Here is a 24,153-nt window from a genome sequence, read left to right on the forward strand (position 1 = left end):
GATGATATAATAGTTTGCGAAGCCACCACTACACCATTTTAGTCCATGTTAATCACTAATTTAATAATATAGAACATTCTTAAATTAACGCATACACTCTCTCTTTTCTTTCTACTCTCTATCCATATCCTATATTAAAATTGCCTAATGGGTGGGCGGTGGGGGTACCCACCGCCCACTGTTTCAGTGTGTTTGGGGCAACAGGGCATACCAATATGGCCGCCAAGTGGCTTCAGCCTTATAGTGAACGTTCTGTTATCAATCCACTAGTCTAGATCAGTATTAAAGGCCAATCACAGTTCACTTGCTTCCTTAAAGTTTGGCAAAAGTTAAGCTTTTAGTAGTTTTTCACTGATTGGAACTTCCGTGATCAATTGCTCATTATCGAAACATTGTTAAAACAGTAACACATTGTCTCTTTGCTAACATACTGTAGTAATATTGACAACTCCTTTGTACATGGAGACCAACGCTATTTGTACAATCTCCTGTTGCGTGCTATACATGTGTGAAAGGGCAACACCAGACAATGGCCTGACCTGATTCCCTGAACATTATGCAGAGTTCATGACAAAAACGGTAAGAAAAGTGTTTCTGGTCTAACCCCAGTGCTGTCTTTTCCAACTTGTACTGATCTCAGGTCACTGTGACCCTGGCTCATTATATACAGGACAATCATCACACCTGTGCCTAATCAAAACAGCTGTTCTAAATCCCTTGATTAAAGCAACAATTAAGCAAATTTGCAGACAGGGACTGGGGTTAGACCAGAAACACTTTTCTTACCGTTTTTGTTTGAGTGAGTTTGTTTACACCTTTTTTGGAAACATTTTTTAGTTTGAATAAATGATGAAAATGTATGTTGGAAGTGGACTCTATTCTCTAATAAAACGCGTATGGGATTTTGGCACCTACAAGTAGGATTTAGAAGACATTTGTAGCCTCAGGTCTTAATGGGTTAAAGCAGTGGTCCTCAACTCAAAGTGGGGTCCTAGGAGGGGGTTCCAGCCCCCCCCCCCCCCCCAAATGAGGATCAGTTATTTCACCACATAAGTTAACTCAATGACAGAATGTGACTATTCAGATCATAGGTTTCACTCTTTCCACTGTTATATTTTACCCAGTAGAAATAGTTGTATAATTATTAAATCTATAACCAAACAACAAAATTCTTCTCTTATGGGGGTCCCTGACTCAAAATCTTTTCAAAAGGGGGTCTACAGCCTAATAGATACGTATCAATTGAGGTTCGTTGACATGAACATGTTTGAGAACCACAGGCTTAAAGGATCCATGTTTAGCTTATTGATCATGACTCACCTTACACTTGACGTTATACTGCCGACCACCGTGCTTTGTTTGGTCTTTAAGCCAGTGTTTTCCATTCTTATGGTATGAGAATCAACTTGCAGAAACTTGAAACTTGCTTGAGCTATGTAATGCAACACACACAATTTCACAACGGTATTTTCTCTCAACGTTCTGTTATTGTTGCGTTTTGATGCATTTTAATCTGATTGATTTGAAGCTGAGAAATAGTCTCTGGACAACAATGGATTGATTTGCATACGCAATTCAAATGTCCATGTCTTCTTAAAGGAGTAGTTCACCCCAAAAACAAATCTTATTTTCTATCAATTACACACCCCATGAAGCCCTGAATTAATGGAGATTTTTTTGTTTTAGTCGCATTCCCAAGCCAATAATTTGATGACTGGTGGAGTCAAAGAGTCTCCTCTTGACCGATGAACCGGCCATCAAATTATTGGTTTAGGAATGAATTTGACAAAAAACAAAAATCTCCATGAATTCAAGAATTCATAAAGTGTGTATTTTTTTGGGTGAACTACTCCTTTAAGACATTTTGCCAATATTGACTCAATTATTCAGGTACCGTACATTCTGTAACATTTGAATAACTTTGGAGAAAATGTATGTTTATGTAAGATAGTCTATGTGGATGAAGCTGATTCATTGACTGGAATATGGTCCTTTAAATGACATAATTAACCTCTCCCCTTGTTATTTTTGCAGAGATACTGTTTTTTTAAAACAGGAAGGATATGGTATATTTGCTGTCGGTCAGGTACGGGTACTTTGTTTAAGTGAGTTTTGGACACTGACCAATCCTGCACCGTGATTGGCCAATAGTCTACAACAGTCTACACCCCTAACCCTTCCATTGTTAATGCAAATCGATGCTTTTGCAAAGTCAGCCAATCACATTACAGCTAGTGTCATCACCACTAACTGTAATGTGATTGGCTGACTTTGCAAATTCAGGACTGTGATTGGCTAGCGAGACACATGACACATGTGCAGCCCTATGAATAGCAGTATGGACTTAAAAAAGTCATGTTGTGATGACCACACACCGCCCACTTCACACTGGGTGTGATTTATATATATATATATATATATATATATATATATATATATATATATATATATATATATATATATATATATATATATATATATATATATATATATATATATATACAATTACAGTATAGGTGTATGTGGTGAATGTGTTCTACTTTATAATGTGTATTGGTTAACTGTATCTCCTTCCATGTCATTAAAGCCTATGTCCCTATGATACAGTTGGTTAACCATTTAAGCCCTGTACACTTCTTTTATGATAAACAGTGAAAATGGGGCAAAAAGTATGGATCAATGGTGTGCTCCAGCACCAGTGGTGCCAAGGTGTGAAATGGTGAAATGTTATTGATTTCCATTAGTTGTTTACAAGACAGTTCACACTACTAAAAAAGGTCATTTTCAATTGTTTGGTTTAATAAAAAAAACAATATATTTTCAAAATAAATATGTTTTAATTGTTACACTAAAAACAAAAAAAAAGGTTATTAATATTGTAAAACATCATTTTACAGCACCAATAAATATATTAATGTGAAAAATATACTAAAAATGTGGCTGTACATGATAAACAAACAAAATTCTGGCAATTAAATACAAATAGAATGTTTCTTTTCTCTCTCTCTCTCTCCTTTCTCATCATCAGAGGGCTTCAGAGGCGTGGTTATCATGCAAGCAGAGTTCTCCTCTGGGGCCAACGCACTGTTGTGAGTAGCTTAGTCAGACCAGCGTCCAGCACAGCTGCAGGCCTGCTGGCCACGGTGTCATTCTGGCCTCGTCCAAAATGTGGTCCAAGCTCGACCACCGTCAGCGTGACGCCTTTCAGTCCTCGATGATGACGTGTCTTTCGGGGCACTCAAGTGCAAAAACACATGTCCAACTCCCAGTCCAAAACCCGATGCACCTGCGTTGGCGCATCATTTCACACGCTTTTTTATCACTGGGGTTTCTATCGGTCAAAGAGACATGCTATGAGGCCCAATCTAGTGTGGAGAAACCACAGCTAGCAATATGTTTCAGGAATGTCAAAAGTGTTTAACCTTTCTGTTCTTTTTTTTTCTCTCTTAAAAAAAAAAAAGCCGTCTACAGTCATTCATGTTCTCCGTGTCCAGACAGATTGTTGAAAGCGTTGACAGTTGAAGAGGAAAATCAACTATTAACACTGAATATAAATATATCACTTAAATACGTAGAATACTGAAAATATTCTAGCATTATAAATTAGATGTAGTTAACGAGACAAAGGGATATCAGGTAAGTATATACAGATCGTTGCTTTTGCCTTGAAGTGAACAGTTCTTATGAGGATGTGCAATCATCTCTTTGGAAAACAAAAAAAAGACATTAAATAAGGAAATAAAAACTGAGCTCGTTGATTACTCCGGTGGCTTTAGGGTCCACCATTAACTCGTGGGTGTCGTCCAATCAACTCGTCTATTTACTCTCTGTCTCCGTATATACCTACATTAATATCCCTTTTCAAATATTCTCACACCGAATCCTATTGGGTGTTAGTCGATACAGTGGTGACAAAGAACTTCACCCCGTGGAGGAAGTGACATCACATGACAGAGGGAAACAGTTTCTTCTTCTTTCTGACAGCTCTCTAGACGTTGGACCTGCCATTTAAGTTCAAGCACAACAGGAGTGCCTCCTCCCCCTCCTCCTCCTCGTCCTCCCTCCCCCACCTCCCCAAATTCACCCCCCCCCCCCGCCCGCCCCCCACCCCTCACCACCCCTTCCTCATCTTCTCTATCAGAGTTCCGAGGGGAGTCAGGCTCCCATTGCACCTCTCAAGTGAAGTTGTGGTCACAAATCTTTTGCTCAATGTTTATACTCGTATCATTTCTTTAAACATAAATCATATCCACAGCAGACCAGCATCCAGTGAAGTGTTACATAAAATAAAAACTCTTTTTTTTTCTTTCTTTTGAGGGAATCTCCCAGGTTTCTTTCTTTTTGAGGGAATCTCCCAGTTCTATCCATGTGCAGGACCAAACAGACTGGCACAGAAATGTATCCCATTCACGCGCCAGCGGCGCATTCGTTAACTTATATAATATCTCTGTTTTTAGCAGCAATACACATTGTCATTGTCCATTCAGAATATATGTGTATATATAGTATATATATACACACTATATACTGTATATATACGTATATACACATATATACATATACACATATACTGTGTATCAATACGTATATATATTTTCCAACGGCTGGATCTCTGTGTCCCGACTGTTCCCTCTTGCTCGATCTCTCTTGCGTTGCCATTTTAACTCCTTGCAGGGAATGCTTCCTCAAAGTGCTGTGCCAAGAAAAGAATTCCTTCATGCCATCGTCCCACTCCCCCCCCTGCCCTCGTCTCATCTTGGTTTGTCACATCTGTGGAAGACAAGACAACAAGGCGATCGGTTAATCGAGGTGGCGGCAGCGGCAGCAGCGAATCAGCTTCCTAGCTAGGGGCGTAGCCAGGATCCCCGTCACATCACCCCAACCCAGGGCACCACCCCCCCCACCCCCATCCGCCCCCTGACCGCGGAGTGGCCAATTGGAAAACATGTCACTGGTCACCCCACCCGAGAGAGTGTGTGGTGGCTCGCTAAATGCAGCGCGTTGTGGGGGGCCCTGGGAGTTCGGGGGTCATGGAAGTGGTTAGGTCAGGGGAGGTCATTAAACACTGGGCCTTGTGAAGAGTCTCAGTAGAGGTGGCTTTCACAGTTCACTCTCTATTTGGCTGCTTACTGAGCGCAGGCGTTATTTACACCAACAGCCATCAGTCTGATTCCACTGATTAGTAAATGAGTGGGGATTAACTTTTTTATATTTATAGGTGAAGGCTGATTTATAACTCATTGTACGACATTGTCGCGAGCCAAAGATAGCCCCGTGACACCGTCGTACGATGGTGTAGAAATTCAGTCGGAGCAAAGCAACACGGACACCATTTCTTGCATTCACTCAAACCCGAGCTTTCCACACAATCAATAAACCATGGGAAACCCTTTTCCCTGTGAGTGTTAGTGACGTGCATGAGCTCTAAGTCTTTAGAGGCCTGGCGCATAAACACGTCTGTCTGGGAGTGAAAAATAAAATGAAATTCCCCCTCCCACATAGGTAGTTATATATATCCCTGTGCCGATGGGAAAGAGATTGGATAAGATAAACTAATGGTACAATATGATGTGTGGTGTGCTGTGCACAGGCCATTAGCTGCTCTATTCAGACTGACCCAATATGGTACATAACATATCAGCGTCTTGGTGTGTATAAAAATTAGATCATACTGTAGTTACAACGTCTTAGTCACAGCTGGGCTGTGTAAACAATGTTATATACAAAATACTTAAACTGCCACTTTGCAGTAAAACATGTCAACAGTAATCACAAAGTCAACATTAAGAGTTCAGCAGACCAAGAGACTGTTGCATTTGACAGGGACATTGTAAGCACATAGAAAACCACAGACCAGACACCAGCACAAAACACACAAAAGCAGGTAAGAAGCATGCAGCTCGACGGGAAACCTCATTCAAGGCCCTGGCAGAAGAGCAGAGACGGAACGTTCAAGTGGACAGGAGGAAATTCAAGGCACTTTTGTTTTATCGTGACATAACGTAAACAAACCTGCAAGTTCTTTCGTTTAACTCAAGTTGCCTGGACTTGCAGTCTAACTGTGTGAATTTGCAGGAACATTTACAGGTGAGAGGGTCCTGCACAAACAAGCGTTTTCTTCTCTCTGAGCAAGGCTCACAGTGGCTGCAAGGGAAGCAAAAAGGGAGAGAGAGAGAGTTCTAAGCTATAGAGCGAATCCTGCAGAAAAGGCAGACACAGACACTCATGCACCCCCCAAAAAACAGATAAACAACAACCCAACACCCGCCCCTCACCATAGAGAGAAGACACTGTATCAATGCGCTCCTAATGCTTAATGTCATCAGCCTCTTCACAGAATAGTAATTCTATACAAAACATAATCAGCATATTCACATCAACTCTCATCACTGTTAGCTACTACATAGTATGACATCTCGAGGCTCAAGATGAGAGGATCTGGTACTGTGTGATGAATATAAGCAAGTGACCGTCCTACAGCACAGAGACACTTGTCGCTTGTTGAATCTGAACATGCAAGCATACAATCTGTCACAAACTCTCTTCTTTCATTCTTTTCTGTTTGCTATTCCTTGCTAAAAATAGCATGACAAGCGCATTGTGTGATTGGATCTGAGTGAAGCAGCACAGAAACATGGGAAGGAAAGTATGCAGTATGCAAGTATGCAGATGAGACCTTCTGCAGAAATCACCCCAGCCACAGGCACCGCACACAAACCCACATTGATATGAACAGATCGAAGGTGCATGTGTTCTATTCAGCGTAGCTGAAGTGACAGGGAATACAAAGCTTTATACTGATGATATATTCCTATAAAGATCTAAATATTAAGCTTATTTTAAATCGCATGTCACGTTTCCCGACTTATGTGGGGTGAAATCAGTGAGGTGGGATGTTTATTTGCAGGAATCTTTTCCAGATGAACATTTAAAAATGTGCTACTGAATAATGTTTTGGCTGAGATGAGGTCAGGATCAAATAATACAATCTACCCGCCACCCTGTTCTGAAATCAAGGTAAACTGCATTAAGACGCGGAATCATGTGCAAAGACCAACTTATGATTATGGGAGTTCACACGCCAGAGACACAACAGACAGAGACAGACACAAGGGTGACTGACTATGGTGCAGTGGAGAAGCTATGCTTTGTCTCAGACGACAACGTATTTGCCCTTGACTCAACACTTTGATGCAGCCTATTTAAGTACAGGTCAATTTTGCGTCACATTCAAGACCTCCTGTATGACAACAGGAACAAGATAAGCCAAAGCATAACATATCAATGTTCCTTGTGCTCAAGGCTACAATCACTTACATTAAACACCATGTAGTTTAGCCGTTGTACAGTAGCTGTTACTGATAATTGGCTTCTACTGTATCTAAGGCTGTGGTGTTTGGAAAGCATCATCTATCGTCTGAAACAAATAGGCAACATGGAAGCAGATAACAGACCCAACAGACTCAACTTGGCTTCCACTTAGCCTAGCCTTAGCTTAGTGTGGGCCAGTGGATAGTTATAAAAACCCAACCATGCTTAATAATTACCTTTCAGCATCACATCACTGCCACGGCACTGGAATAAATGTTGGGCCATATTTACAGAAGAAAAAAAGGGGATAGTTGAAAAAAAAGGGAGCTTAAGGTTCCAATAAAATATTTTTTTTAATTGACAAAATACCAAAAAAGTTCCACCGATATCAAGCCAACCACCAAGAGAGACACCGTGCTCACACGCACCGCAGTGCTGGTATAGGCCTCAGCCTCAGCGATCCTGATGGTGTCTCTCTGTTTCTTTCTCTTTCTCTTTTGGCCCTTGCCCCTGGAAAACAGAGAAAAGGGCAGAATAGAAGAGAGAGAGACAGAGAGAGAGAGAGACAGAGAGAGAGAGAGAGAGAGAGAGAGGCCTAAGTGGAAGCAGGAACACTCGTGCAGAAAATCAATCAATAGCAGTTAAAGCCAAACAGGACGCAATCAATCTACAGGGCGGTTGGCTTCTAATCTGGTCTCCTCATTAGCAGGGGGTATTGATCGACAGAACAGGCCTGATGTGGATGTGTGTGTGTGTGTCTGTTGCCTGTTTAAAATCTGAATATCAGGCGCCTGAATTTAGATTCACAGCAGTTACTGTGTGTGTGTGTGTGTGTGTGTGTGTGTGTGTGTGTGTGTGTGTGTGTGTGTGTGTGTGTGTGTGTGTGTGTGTGTGTGTGTCCGTGTGCGCCGATGAATGAGCATGTTGTCTTTGCAGTACCCCCATCCTCCCCTGCCATAGGGTAAATGCGATGCCTACGTGCGCTGTGACAGGCAGGCGTCCAGCGAGGCCTGGGCTCAGCCCCATGACAAACGGATTTGATTCAGCCTTCTCAGCTAACATGATCTCTCCATCTCTCCTCCACCGATCCCCGAGGCTTTAACCCCTGCGAGGCTCTGGCCGGGCACACACACACGCACCGGTCTCATCCAATTAAAACGAGGGGGCAAATTCTCTGACCTGCAGAGAGGTGGCTTTGAGACACGCACCGGCCCGGCCCGGCGCACACACACACACGCACGCATGCACACGTCAGCTGCCACACCGCCGCTGCGTCAACTGGAGTCGACAGCCCTCTCGCAGCCTGCGGTGAGCGGTGAGCGGACGGCGTCTCAACCACGTCTCCAGGCTCATCCACTATTTACAACGCTAAAAATAAAAAGGGGTTAACTGCATGACACCTGTTGCTATGATTAGATGGGCAACTAACCGAGGGCCGAGGGTCGAGTTTGTGCAACTAGTGTCAGGGTGCAGGTGGTAGCGGGTGGTCTGAAGCATGGCCTCAGACCTCGTCCACAATGTTACAGCCGTACCATAAAGCACTAAAACCCGTCGTCGTAAAAACAGCATGCTCAGTGCATGTGTGTGTGTGTGTGTGTGTGTGTGTGTGTGTGTGTGTGTGTGTGTGTGTGTGTGTGTGTGTGTGTGTGTGTGCGTGTGTGTCCAGTAAAGATAGAGGATGGAGCCTGTGCTTTTCTATGAGGCATGCTTGGGGGCCTGTTTTTTCTTCCCTCAAGACCAGCAGGGAACATGCAGAACTATAGGCCTGAAAATCGTTCAGTGGCTGCTGGCCCTGTCCCTACTGTGGCCCGCCTGCCCCCCGTGAGACAGGCTGCGCGGTAAATGGAGACGCTGAAGCACTTCCTCTCTTGCTGCCCCTGCGGTGACATGCTGGGCTCAGCGAGGAGGGGTACATACAGCCCACGCTTTGGCCCCTGCGGTACTGTTTGTACTGCTGTTGACTCTGCTAAAGTAGTACTGTTCACAGGAGCTCCTCTGAGGTTTGTTGGTATTAAAAGTGCCAGGCTGACTACTTCTTGTCTACTGTTTACACAGTACAGTAAATACCACATCATCGTTCACACTGACTGGTCTGAGCGTAATGTAAGAATATTGTGTTCAGGTGTGACAGTGGACAAAGTTTCCGATCAGGGCTGAACTGAACACATTCACACATCCATCCCCTCTTCATTCAAAACACACATGACAAAATTATAAAATAAACACGTACTCACTTTTCTTTCTTTGCCTTCACCTCCGGCTTTTGTCTGAAAGGGCAGAAACAAAATGATTATGTTTCTGACTAAGTTAAAATGAATGTCAGATGTGTTGAACGTAACCGTTGAAAGGGAAGAGTCACGAGATGTGACGTTTCCTTACCTGCAGTCGCACTTTAGGTGCTCTGTGAAACTTAATTGGATTGTATGTTGCGAATGCTTCTGTCTGACTCGTAATACCTGCAGGAGGGACAAACAACAACACATGGTTTAAATTTAGAGACTTAACTAAACAAAAAGAACATTAGATCACTCACTTCACCTCACCTCAATTCCCTTTCTGTAACATTAGCCTTTATTTTTGAGGAAACCTCTGTGACTGACCACAGTGTAAAGACCACAACTTTAAAGCTCTCTGACCTCCACTCTGCTGACGCTGCTGTGCGCTGTGACTCTACAAAGGCCTCGAGATCTGCTGCACACTGTCTGCACGTACAAACTTACACCAGCAGCGATCCATAGCAGCAGGTTTTTTTTGACCAAGGCCCATGAAAGCCTTGGCCACGTAAACATGGGTGTAAACAGGGTGTGCAGGGGTAAACAACATAGCTGACATGCCAATCCCTGCCATTTCACTTTCTCTGCTCCTGCACTGCTAAACTTGCCTCACACTCAGTCTCACAGAGATTAGGCAGTGTCTCTCTCTCAGGGGAGAAGGAAGGGAGAAAGAAAGAGAGGAAAAGGGCAGAGAGAGGATGAAGAGGGGTCAGGGCATTACATTTGTGGGGGGAAAGCAGGTTGAGCACGAAAGTGACAGGTCAAGTCTATGTGCCCTCAAGTGTCCTCCACCCAGACCCTGGTATAACAGCTGGTTGCTCACCTCCATTGTGACATTGCGTGTTTCCGAGGGGACACACTCGAGCGCCTCGTCGTTGCAGCAGCCCGAGCAGCGTTTGAGGACCACGCATGACGGGATGTACGTGTGCTCGATCTCTTCGGGATACTCGTGGTAGATGTCCACCAGCATCTCCCGTGTCTGACACATGCTCTTGTTGTATACGTCCAAGAAGGGGACCACTGCCAGGGGGGAATTGGGGGAGAAGAGAACATTACTGTCTATCCATCACCATCATCTGTATTCTTTATTGTCAATCACACTCTGTGGTATATTTTAGTGAAGGAGCGGGGAAAACGCTCCAAAGTGGATAAAAAGTCAGCAGCAGATTCAACTTCTTGGAAAATGTCTTTGAGGGGCATCGTGTTTCCATTCTATGTACCCATGCAGTCTGGTTCTGTCTCTTTTATTTGCACTACATCCCCCCACCCTGCTCTACTTCAGACAAACCTCTTGTCATCCCTTCATTGCTCATTTCCGCTCAGCACTGGAAGAGAGCACTTGTGCCCCTTTGTCAACGTAAGAAAGGTACAGGCATTCATTTCCTGAGTAGTGCCCATTACTAAAGCTAGCTTAGAAGGCAAACAATGCCACCGATCTATGGCCACAGCCTAAAACACAGACGCTCATTGTGCTTGATGAAGAGTCTTAATAATTACTGGCAAAACAAAAATGATGTCAAACCTGCTGCAAAGTCCAAAAGCCCACTGACGTCACACATGATCCCACACACAGGGATGAAAACCTAATGACCATTTTCGTGTGAATGTATACAAAACACACACACACACACACACACACACACACACACACACACACACACACACACACACCAGCCAGCCACTATATACATCCATCCCCTCTCCATCCCCAGAATAATCCGTGCCACCATCCGGCAGACTGGTTTCCCAGCGACCCCTCGCTAACTCCTGACCTCTGGGTCACCGGAGCAGCCGTGACCTCGGGCAGTGCGGCGCCAGGGTTCACCTCTGACATGTGACCCCAGAAAGCCCACCCTTGAACAAGGGCCCTGCTTCTAGCCTAAACGCTACAACAACATCCTCTGGCACTAAACCACACCGCCTTGCACTATCACCACCTCCACCACCACCGCCAAACTGACACCGCTGTATTCAGTCAGTGACTTTACTCTCAGGCCCTTTTGTTTTGGTCCCAAGCAGACCTGGCCGACAGATGCAGAGGTAAACAGTGCATTTCATATAGCAAAAGTGATGCGTCGCACTCAACCCATCAAGCAAAAGTGAGTTAGTGAGCTATCCAGCCTTCGTCAGTGACACTTACGAAGGCTGGATAGCCGAAACGTTTGTCCTTTGTAGCCTAAAGACATGGAGAAGAAATAACAATAAAAAAGTTTACTCACTCTTGCCATTCTGAGTGCGGCCCATCACTTTTGTATTACGATATTGACCTAGGATATCGCACCAGAAGAGTCAGAGCGCGGTGGTAACAAAGAGTTTATCTAGTAATTTATATAGCGCCTTTCTCCAAAGTTCTTTACGAAGTGCATCACATTCACACACACATTTACAAACCAACGTCGGAGGAAACCATGCAAGGCACCAACCTGCTCATCAAGAGCAGTGAGGGGTCAAGTGTCTTGCTCAGGGACACTTCGACACTAACCCAGGGGGAGCCGGGGAATCGAACCGGGAACCTTCCGATTCCCAAGCGGCCACTCTAACCTCCTAAACCACTGCTGCCCCAGTGGATGAACGATGGTCACAAACTAACAACATGCAGACACCTGCTCAAATAAGAGCCATCCTGGGCAGAGACTAGAATGGGTGCTTGTTGGCTGGACAATTGACTCAAAAGACGAAGACTTTTAAGAAACAACCAAATCTCTATGTTGTTTTGTTTTTCTTCAGTGAGATACATAAGTTATGGCTTTTGGGTGGTGGAGCGTGTAAAGGAGTCTGTGTGGTTAATGTGTTTCTGATTACATTTTTGTCTGGCTGTCTGACTTTTTGTGTTTGAAGGTCAGGGTGAGTGTGCAGATGGCAGAGCAAAGGGGAAGGGAGTTGCTGCCCTTGCACAGACAAAAACAATTACATATTCATATGTGATGCCACATAGAAAGTATTATTTGGGCTGTCTGTCTACTATCAAAGAACCTAGTCTAATCTTTGCACAGACATAGATAATGTGTAAACAACACAAATACACTGCCATGCGTATGGCCTTGAACCAAGCTTGACTGTCTGTTGCATCCAATATGAACAGTCCAGTTAGATGACACATTGTCCAGTGTCCAGCACACACAACGTAAAATAAGTAAATAAATACATAAAATAAAATACAATAAAAAGGACCCACAAAGCATTATTTTTGAAGCCTTCACGTGGGAACCATTCCTCCTATAAACCGTTGAGATGAATCTTGCACTCTTTTATGGTGATTCCAAAGTCCCATATCAGACCTTTCACCTCTGTGCTGTTTATTTCTATGGGAATCTAGAGAACAACAACCCTGTAGCTATAACAGTGGTATCACCTGCCACTGTCAAGAACTAACACACACACACACACACGCACGCACGCACGCACGCACGCACGCACGCACGCACGCACGCACGCACGCACGCACACACACACACACACACACACACACACACACACACACACACACACACACACACACACAGGCACACACACGTGTTTCTGTGCCTAAACTAGTTACATTTGTTCTCATAATATAGAGAAATGAGTGTTCCCTTTTTGACCGCTAGGTGGCTCAATGGGCGCCTAACCCTGTAGATGTAGGACTACAACAGATGATATAAAAGTTCCAAACTGTTTTAATGGGGGTATTTTAGATAGAAAGAACACTTACCTTCATTTTTACTCTTCACCTCCTTGTTTATACTGGCAGTCTGTAAAAGACGCACATGAGACCAATCAAAAACAATTAAGCATTATAGCCTAAAACAGCCTCTATAAACATAAAAAAATAAATCATATTTTACATGAATGCATGGCGTGAATCAGTGTAGACTAGGCTATATATCGATTTCACCATGAGTACTTATATTTCTATGGACGGTTATTACACTGTAAGACACACAGAGTGTCACTTTTCCCGCCTCATGTGAGCAAGTGCAGCATCAGGACACACGCGCCACAACGGTAACCCTAAGACTCGCCCCAAAACACGCTCACCCCCATTCTTTTCTCGGACCGCTCGCCCCCAGCAGTTCTTGTATTCTTATTTGTTTGTAGGCTACTGAGGATAAGGTTAGAAATACGTTTAGGTTTAGGCATAGTTTTACTGAGGTTACGTTTAGGAATAAGGTTAGGCATAGTTTACTGAGGTTAAGTTTAGGAATAAGGTTAGGTTTTGGCACCGGGTTTTACTGGGTTACTTTTAGAAATAAGGTTAGGTTTAGGAATATTTTTTACTGAGGTTACGTTTAGGAATAATGTTAGGGTTAGGCATGCATAGTTATACTGAGGTTAAGTTTAGGAATACCGGGTGGCGACCGTTCCGAGGTTGCCGGATTTGCCTCGGGGCGACTGTGTTTTGGGGCGAGCGTTTTGTCCTCTTCACCACAACCCCTGCAGTGAGAGTCTTAGTCATATTATCTGTGAGGCTGCAGCCTGCAACAGACTTTAGGTATTGCGTGAGAAACCGGTCGATTGTGTCGTGTCGTGTTGTGTTGGGTGGCATGACATGCAGGCGTGTGACAGACAGACAGTCCCTTTAGAACAGAGAGGGGTACGTGTCTATATATACGACTTGTATGCATAGCTATAACAATTACTATAAAATATCCAACCTCAACTAAAGGTTTTTTATAACCTAAATAATACATATAAATAGCGGTCCTATACGAGTTCACACCATGGCTGTTAAATGGAAAGAAAATTAGATAAGAACTCTATCAGAATATTTTGACACTGTTCGATAAATACTTTTTTTTTCTTTTAATAAATGAAAACAAAAAGGATAATGCGATTGTAGTTGAGCACGGCTATAGTTATGTCCACTCACTGAGAGAGAAGCGCTCATTGATGATTGAAACGAGGGCAACTTTATTCTACTTTTTATTCATGCATATCTAAACAGCAGGACTCACCTTGACAGTGGAGATATGAAGAACCGCTGCCAAAAGGATTTGTATCAAACTGACAACACAGTTCATGGTTGTAATTCCTAAAGGGATATAATATACCGTTGTCTTGAAATCTCAGCTGTCCTTTTATTGATTCACAATAAAAAAAAACAGACACACACCAACAAAAAAAAACGCGAAGTAGCGGCCGTGTAACAATATCTTGAGTATCTTGACTTTAAATCAAAAGCATAAATCCATGTCGTCCACCCAGGGAAGGCGAGCCACCTGAGAGGAATCCGTCAGAAATAACGTGTTGAAATGATGTCTCCAAAGGGAGCCTTTAAAGAAGAGCGCACCAAAAGAAACGTATCATCCAACAACATGCGTCGGTCATCCAATAACAAAGAGAAATTCTCTTGTATTCTTGTATCCACGTTAGAAGAAGAGGAACAACACCTTAAAAGAAGAGCCAAATCCTCCCCAAAATTAATGTTTTCTGATCAAAAATAAAATGACTGCAGCGTCACAGCAACTTTACGCACTGGTCCATTGATCACAGACAGGAGCCAAAGTCAGGCACTGTTTTGCCGGCGTAAAGAAAGTGATCCGTTATCAATCCCTTCTTTAGAACCGCCACTGGAAACCTCTCCCTTCTCTTTTATTTCAATAATTCACTCCTTTTTCCTTTTGTTAATATGCCTTTGTTTTCTTGTTCAAGCTTTTAGGGGCATCCGTCCGTTAGGAAAAAGGGAGAGATTGTCCGACGTGCACCTTCTCTCTGTCTCGCTTGGTGTATTCTGTTTTATGTTCATGGGTTATTAAATTGGATATCATCAGGCAACAAGGGAGAGCGAAGAGCGAGCGAAGCACGCCCATTGGCTACGATGGGGTTTGGTGGGTGGAACCCAGGCTATAAAGCATTGCTCTGGGAGCCTTCAGTATCCAACAGCCTGTGAGCTGTGAACACCAGTGTGGTGTGATAGGGCTAACAGGATAGGTGGGCACTATGGACATCTGGGCACATGTAAAATTGGCTATTTTGTCCAAAATGTTACAAAATAAAACATTTGGAAAATGTTTTTAAGTAAAGTAAAGTATACATGATTAGAACATGCTTAAACATTCGACAATTAAGGTCTAATATTTCTTCAATTGCTACAAAACCTGTATATCCAGTCATTTTGGGGCATAAACAAGAAGTTGAAGGATACAATTAAGTCTGATAATGATGTACAGTGCATGTTCACATGATGTATACTTCACATTACTTATTATTATTATTATTATTATTATTATGATGATGTACAGCGCATGTTCATATCATGTATACTTTACATGACTTAATTATGACTTAATATTTTTCAAATATTTATATATTTTTTAACATTTTGGACAAAAATGTACATCAAGGTGCCCAGATGTCCCTAGTGCCCACCTATCCTCTATTCGTGATAGGTACCAATGTATTATTTGAGCTCCAATCGCTATAGATTGGCATACATTATACGTATGCTTTGGCTTGTAGTGATGCCTACTCCTCGTAGGGGGGAGATTTGATTAAGAACACTTAATTAAACAACACGTTTTATTTTAGAAATGCTGTAGGCTATGTGTCAGTTTGGTAGGTGAAGGAATCAGAGCTTCCTATAACTAATTAACCAGTTACTGTGTGGGAAATACTAAACATTTGATCTTTAAGAAGATTGAGAGTGATGAATATATAGCGTTCTCTTGATAGTTTATTAGGCCAATGCATTTTTTTCAGGTCAACCGTCAAAATAATAATGTCATTTACCAGTTTAATAAACATACAAATGCTGAATTTTTAAGCATTTTCCAAATGTGAATTCCTTTATTTGAACAAGCATTACCAAAATGGTCACTGCCTTAGGCAGGCTATAGCATTTACAAACCAAACTGTCTTGCTCTCAGTGTTACCAATCATGAACTTTAATATACTCATTCAGAAGCCTGAGTCAGTGAGGACAATATTTAACATTTAGCCCCAACAGTAGCAGTGCATGGTAACTAAGTACAGATTTGAGGTAGTATTTCCAATTTTCAATACTTTTACTTCTCCTCCACTATATCTCAGAGACAAATATTGTACTTTTTACTCCACCACAATTATTTGAAAACTGTATTGAACTTGTGAAATGGGACATTCTGTATAATGAGTATAGCCTACTTTTACTTTTGGTACTTTGATGCCTGCTTTTACCGGAGGAAAAGTTGAATACCTGACTTTTACTTGTAACTAAGTATTTCTAGATTGTGGTATTGATACTTTTACTTAAGTAAAAAAAAATGGAGTGCTTCCACCACTGAACAGTAGCCAAGTGGATCTATCTCCATCTCCCCGTGCAGCTTCAAACGGACAGTATCCACAGTTAAATTCAGTCTCCTAATGCACATGAAGACAGACTGGGTCCCAGACCAACAGCACCACCTCCTTCCCTTTTGTTCCCCAGAAGAAGCAGGCTTGTTCCCATTGAGAACTGGACTGCTGCGGGTATTCAGCCTCCAAAGAGATGGGTCAGTGCTCTCTCTCTCTCTCTATCTCTCTCTCTCTCTCTCTCTCTCTCTCTCTCTCTCTCTCTCTCTCTCTCTCTCTCTCTCTCTCTCTCTCTCTCTCTCTCTCTCTCTCTCTCTCTCTCTCTCTCTCTCTCTCTCTCTCTCTCTCTCTCTCTCTCTCTCTCTCTCTCTCTCTCTCTCTCAAAGACTGCTTCACTGGAGACACTCCACACTAGTTTCCATGGTTCCTGGACTCTCCAGCCTCCCTCTCTTTCTTTGCTGTCGTCTTTCCTCGCCTCTTTCTCACGTGAGATGAGATTCGCAGCGAGGACGGGGACCAAGGCTGATGAGCACCTCTTTGTATTTACTATAGTTTCCAAAGAAGTTTCTGTATCAATTTAACAAGTCTTTCTGCACAGTAAAAAAAATAAAAAATGAAATATCATTCTGGTATCACTGACTGGCCAAACAATTCAAATTAAGATATTTCTTACTATGATATAACTTGTATTTTAATCCGTGCAGAGACATGGTGTAACCTTGAGATTAGCAAGAATCGACCATGGAAAAGTACACCCAACTAACAAAAAGAAAAAAAAATGCCTGAGAAGAAGTCATTTGACTATTTGTACCACAAAGAAAAATTTCCATTGCCAATGTTTGATGAGCAAAGGGCGAGGCATTTAGAATAATCCACATGCATGCATAGAATGCAGCATTCAGCCCCACACTCCCTTTCCCTTGCATGGGAAGTCCTAAAGTAGCAAAAAATGCTTATGCCCGTATGATGTCACAAGTAATCAGAGTATATCTGACAACACATGAGAAAACAATTTGATTTCCTCTGGTCTCTGTAACTGTTAGCCACTTAAGCCCTGTATGGCTACTTCATTGTGCAAAACGAATAGCTGAAATGACTTATCTACTGTACAAGCTCACAACGTGTCGTTTTTGACATTTTTTGAAAGATCTTGCCTACAGTATAATGACATGTCCCAAACTACAGTATAGGGACTCAGGGTGAAAGTGGTTAAATCAGTCAGTGCAGCGGCGCCTCTTTGTTCTAGTAATAAAATCATCAGCTGTGTTTCTAGAATGACTGCTTTAGAAGAGATTCACGAAAAGCCCTGGTTTTCATCAACATGACTTCACAGATGTTGGACTGGATTCTTCCAGACTGATATTTCTATCTATCCTGTAGAGGACACTGTAGAGTCAAGAGTCACTTAGTGGTGAAATAAAAATGTTTCCAGGTTGTGAAGGGGGCATTTGCACTCAAAAAGCCATCTAATTCGTCAATTAAAAAAACACAGCTGGCTGTTACAGTTATACCTTCATCATGTGATAGGCATCCTGTATTAAAAGGATGCCAGCTCCTTACTATATATATATGTATATCCAGTGAGTGTAAATTATAGAAATTCCACTAAATATACACCTATGATCTACACATGCGCGCACGCGCGCGCACGCACACACACACACACACACACACACACACACACACACACACACACACACACACACACACACACACACACACACACACACACACACACACACACACACACACACACACACACACACACACACACACACACACACACACACACACACACACACACGGCACTTAACCCAACCTTCAAGTCTCAGCTGTCTCTAAGAGTAATGAACCTTATCAGCATATCAACATGTGACTTGTTGCACGCACCACTAGAAGAAAATATCACTTTTAGTTAATGAATGAGCAGATAGCACATATGCGGCACTATGAAGAGACGGCTGTACGGCATGGTGTATGTGTTAGGAAGCAGGGGGCCACACCTTGACATATTATCCCCGTTCTTTCCATGTGTGTCTCGGGTCTGCTCTTTGTCAAGGTCCCGTCTACACCGCTTTTATCGCTCACCATACACTTATAAGTCTGCCGTTCATGTTGTTGTGTCTCTGAGGATTCTGATACCGCACCAACTTGGACAAGAGGCATCGATACAGTCTACCGTATTCAGAGAACTGTCTACGATACATAGTACAGTAACTGATACACTGTACTGTGTACAGTGTATCCTGGAGGTTGTGATAAACGTATTGAGCTGTGGATAAGATTGACATTGATGTGGTGTCCAACGCTGCGAGTCTAGACCAAGTTCCTTCACCCCACCCAAAACTATGCGAAGGTCAAGTCGGGAACCTCCACGCCACCCCGAGGAGCTCTCTCGGCCCGGCCCCGAACTTTCCCTCGCATGTAATCCTGAGGGTCGGGTTGAGGCCCATAAGACCTCTCACATGCTTTCTGCAAAAATATTTAGTCTGGGCCCAACGTCCAGGGGAGTCGCAATGATAACATGTGCGCCGGCAGATCAAGACGGAGGATGGAAAATCCATCACGCCGCATACAAGTGCACAACGGGAGGAGGGCAAAGGATAGAGAGGAGAGGAGGCGGGAAGTGATGGATGAAAATGAAAACGGGGCTAAAGATGACAGGGAGTCCCTCTCTGCGGTGATGTAACCCAATCTGTAGGGTGAGGAGGACAGCTCGTCTCCCGGCACACAGCAACAAACTCCTTCAGCTTGCAGAGGTTTAAGGTTTTAATTGAAGAATAACAAGCGAGTGCGTCTGCCTCCCGTAAGAGCCTCCCTCCTCTTTCTGCTGATGCCACGAAATCCCATCGGGGTTCCGGGGCCAGGAAACTTAATGAACTCTCTTCCTGTCCCATCAGCATTAACACCCACACCAAACATACACACAGGCACAGGCTGATGTTTGTGTGTGCTTCTGGACTCTTGCTGCCGGTAAACCGCGAAAGCCCTAATCGTCAGCTGTACGTGTGACAAGATTGATCACAATATCACAATAAAGTGTTATCCTTCAACGTAATCCTGATCTGGAATCAGGGGAACAGTTCCAGTGGAATTCAACAGGCTCATTGGCTAGCGTTGCCCCCGGATTTTAGATTTATTTTTCATGGTTGATGGGTCAAAGCAAGGCAAATAACCTATGGTCCAAAAGACCACTGACCATCGAGTCATACAGTTAATTTGGGATTATTTATGCATAATTATGCAATTTTAGATACTGTATCCTTGAAGTTTTAATATTCTATATTTTTGAAAACCATAATAGACTTTTCCCCAAATGTATAATCCAATAAACAAAACATTTGAGATGTTATCCATATAGTTACATTGCTTTACCAGCAATATAATCATTATAGTCATATGCATTTCAGCACAGTCATCTGAACAACCAAACCCTTGGTGCCAGTGCCTTCTATCCAATATCCATCCAGGTCCCTTACCGCCCCCACACTAAATTAAAATGTAAGCTTTAGTTTTTATTGTGTAGAATTTTACATTAAACTGGACTGTTTATTATTTAATTATTAGCTTCCCATGGAGAGAAAAAACCCTGTTACAATTATAAGTAGAATTGTATATGGATGTCAGGCCCTGTCATCAGGCCCCTCTCACAGCATTGAATGACAGGGCTGTCATGGACCCTGTCCAAGAGGGCGGGATCAAAACAATGGCTCTGGACGCAATTGGTTAGACCTACAACCAACTACCAATCACAGTCTCCCATATTTGAATACTGAGCCCTGATTGGTCACCCCAGACTTCTGGAGCAGGAAATGGATTCACAATGGAGCGGTGCCACACCCAAATTGCAGAGGGCAATTTGTTTTTGCACTGGCAGATTCGTCTGGTCCCAGGCTAGCCCTGTCACAGGGATGCTAGGCCTGGCATGCCTGTCACACAGTACTGTGAGAGGGGCCTGACATCCCTGACATCCCTGTGACAGGGCTGTGACAGGTATGTAAAGGCCCTGTCACAGCCCTGTGATATACGATCCTGACCATGATCATATGATACTGATATGATACTGACCATGATACTGACAACATCAGTATCATGAAAATGAACAGGCTCCTCTGGTGTGCTTTCCTACTGTACATGGTTTAATGCTTAGTTGAATTCACACAGTTTATAATAATGTTCTGGTGACATCATACATGTCACAAAGATACGTTGAAACTGTTCCAAAGACTAAAGCAGATTGAAGTGTTATGGCTCAGGGCAGACACTCAAACTTCAAGCAGAGCATTGCAAAATGCCCGTTAAGTATGACCCTAATTGCCATTTCAAGTATTGTTTATAACTCTGGCTGGCGGTGACGGTCTGCAACCCTGGGCTTCAAATGGTGTCAAATCCACAGTAGTATTAAGGGCACCATTATGCTAATTAAGTCATTATATGCTAATATGCTAATACTGTTAGCATGCGCCATTTTGTTTATGATGTCAAATTTTGGTGGGTGTGTCTGGGGGCATGTCTGGGCATGTCCCTCCCTGGGGTGTGTCTGGGGCACGTCCCGGACATGTCTGAGGCAGCATGATCTAATATGAGAGTTACAACACTATACCGTTGACTCCCATTGTAAGAATGGAATGCGAAAATGCTCGTGCCAATGTTTGGAACTATAGCCCATAGCAGCCCGCTTTGACGTGAGATTAAAGCGTGTCATAACTCTCTCTTTCTATGGGTCTGGTCTGAGGTCCCCAGTGGGAAGGGAGGGGGAGTGGGTGGGTGTGTCTGGGGGCATGTCCCGGACATGTCTGAGGTCCCCAGCGGGAGGGAGGGAGAGTTAAGACATGCTTTAATCTCGCCTCAAAGCGGTCCGCTATGGGCTATAGTTCCAAACATTGGCACAAGCATTTCCACATTCCATTCTTACATTGGGAGTCAACGCTATAGTGTCGCCACTCTCATATTAGATCACGCTGCCTCAAACATGCCCGGGCAGGGAGAGGAGGGGAGAGGAGGAGGGGAGCGGGAGGGGAGAGGAGCGGAGGAGGGGAGGGGAAACATTAAACATCTAGATGTGAGGGCCGCGAAGCGGCCCAAACCTCTAGTCTTCTTTATTTGACCTTTATTTTATCTGGAAGTCCTGTTGAGATCAGAAATCTCTTTTACAAGAGAGAACTGACCACGGTAGCGGCCGTATAAAATCATAACACAAATCACAGCACATTAAAATACAACATATGCAACGTAACATAAAAAATCAATTCCACCATATAAAACATAAAAACAGCTATTCAATCATGGTGGCTCCATCACCACATTCTGTATGATGCCCTTAGGTAAAATGCCCTTAGGCCGGAAAATGCAGTTTCCCCCGATCTAACCAAACTTGGGGTAAATTAAAAAGCCACCACTTGGAGAAGTGTACCTGATAACTATCAGAGCTGGGGTTGGGACAATTCTGTGTGTATTGTTTAATTTAGATGATCTAAATATAATACATAAGAGCATTACATGTAGACAGTGATATGACCTTCTATAAGAAAACAAAGCATTCACCATCACAGAGGAAAAGTCAGAGGAACTGAAGCTCAGGGGAAAAATCTAATGGAGAAAAGTAATACATAATTTATAATCAATCATCACAACAATGTTACCTAGATCATCATACTATGGATTATAGCAAATCTACAAGCTCACACCGATGCAACGCGTTGTGAGCTTGTAGATTGGCTTGTAGATTTTCGGCACGCATCACCATTCTACGATGAAGTATAATTCAGGCTTCACAGTCTTTACACACCAGAGGAACATACCAACAGCAGGGAATGAGGAAGACACTAAGACAGAGAGAGGAAATGCAAAGACATCATCCACCAACCATTTCCAACTGGCTGGTTGGCTGAGGCTCTCACGACTTTGCCCCACATTTTTCACTGGGTCGGCAGGGACACACATCCTGATCCTCAGCCACATGTGCGCCACCAAACCAAACAACCCAGAGGGGTTTTTGGGGAGTAAACGAAATGCAGCATTTCTCATAGGTTTTCAAGCCAAACACTTTCTCTGAATGTTCAACATCCTGGTTGGTAATCGTCTCTCATCCAATCACCGCAACAGGATCCCCTCTGGGTGGTCCAGCGTTCCATCCTACAGTAGGTCCAGACAGACATGGCTGTTGTCTTCCTGCTGTCCGGCTCCATGGGGGTTCCCTGGGGACCATGGGGGACTTGTTCATGTGGCGCTTCTCACCAGCCCCTCAGCAGACTCCTGTCTCAAAGTGGACTTGAGAACTGCTCTGGGTAACTGTGTACACACATGGCTTAATATCCTCACTGGGCATTCTAAATCATGTACACTTTGGTGCCTGGCTTGCACTGCCCGAGTGCCTGTGACTAAAATGACGTCTGAAATAGAGCCTGACTGATGTGGGTCTGATGCTGTTCCTGATTTTGGAGAGTCCTATACCACCGATTTACTGATGATTTAACCCCCCCCACCACCCCCCAAAAAAAGATGAGAACATTTTGATTTAAGTTTCTAATGAGAATGTTTACTTTTATGAGCAAAAAAAACATTTTTGACAGATTTTAATTAACTTCAAAATGTTTAAGAACATACCAATGAACAGGCATACATAAAAATATAGAATATACACACTGTAAACTGAACTTTATTGTATTTAACCACTTTCAATATGTGCATGCCCAGGATAGGGAAACCAGGTTGTAAGAGGTACAGAATCGTGACACATCGGCTGCATTATATGGGTACGGATGTCATCGGAAAAAAAGTCGTCCAAACCGATAAATCTGTCAGGCGCTAGTCTGAATGTCTGAACAGCATATAGCTACAGATGACGGTGGAAGCTTAATAAACACTATAGATCTACAGAGCAGATAAGACCACATGGGGTAACAACACTGAATTAACATTCCTATTACATTGAGGGTCTGGTCACTGTTGGTGAGCGAGAAGTGCATTCCCGCTTAATGAGGAAATGTAATTTCAATCTAATTTCTGAGATGGAGCAGGGAGGCTGGGTGACTGTTCCGCCAAGAGAGGCCCACACTGGGCTCTATCTCCTACAGGATCAGTGGGTGTGATTCCTCTATAGTCAGCACCACGGCCCTGTGCTCTGCCATGATATCATACTGTACAGTACGTTTGTGGCAGGCTTTTGTGATGATCTGAAAGTTCAAACGCCCCTTTTATAAGCATTCAAAAGCAGCTTTGAACACCATAATGGAGCCCTTTGCCTTTGATATGCCCATATAGCTGGCTGAGTCTGGGCCCCATTAATCAACATTAAACTCGGATACAGACAGACGGGGCC

At 43.3% G+C, this 24,153-nt stretch overlaps 1 protein-coding gene across 5 annotated transcripts; it reads right to left on the reverse strand.

The window, feature by feature from the left end:
* Positions 1-4,129: 4,129 nt before the first annotated feature.
* vegfaa (vascular endothelial growth factor Aa) lies at positions 4,130-15,284 on the reverse strand. 5 transcript variants are annotated; one of them, XR_014600519.1, is made up of 7 exons: positions 14,519-15,284; positions 13,276-13,315; positions 10,408-10,604; positions 9,691-9,767; positions 9,546-9,578; positions 7,548-7,821; positions 4,130-4,770 (listed from the first exon to the last, which is right to left on the reverse strand). XR_014600519.1 is itself a non-coding variant. In XM_084053342.1 (7 exons), the coding sequence occupies exons 1-7, from the start codon at positions 14,582-14,584 to the stop codon at positions 4,752-4,754; spliced, it is 564 nt and encodes a 187-aa protein (XP_083909468.1). In that variant the 5' UTR covers positions 14,585-15,284; the 3' UTR covers positions 4,130-4,751. The 5 variants fall into 5 exon arrangements, 4 of the variants coding, with proteins under 4 accessions (XP_083909468.1, XP_083909469.1, XP_083909466.1 ...); XM_084053342.1 differs by lacking the exon at positions 7,548-7,821 and adding an exon at positions 6,013-6,144; XM_084053343.1 differs by lacking the exon at positions 7,548-7,821.
* Positions 15,285-24,153: the final 8,869 nt, after the last annotated feature.

Source organism: Gymnoscopelus microlampas (assembly GCF_963454915.1).
Source record: "Gymnoscopelus microlampas genome assembly, chromosome: 3".
In the NCBI taxonomy this organism is placed as follows: domain Eukaryota; kingdom Metazoa; phylum Chordata; class Actinopteri; order Myctophiformes; family Myctophidae; genus Gymnoscopelus; species Gymnoscopelus microlampas.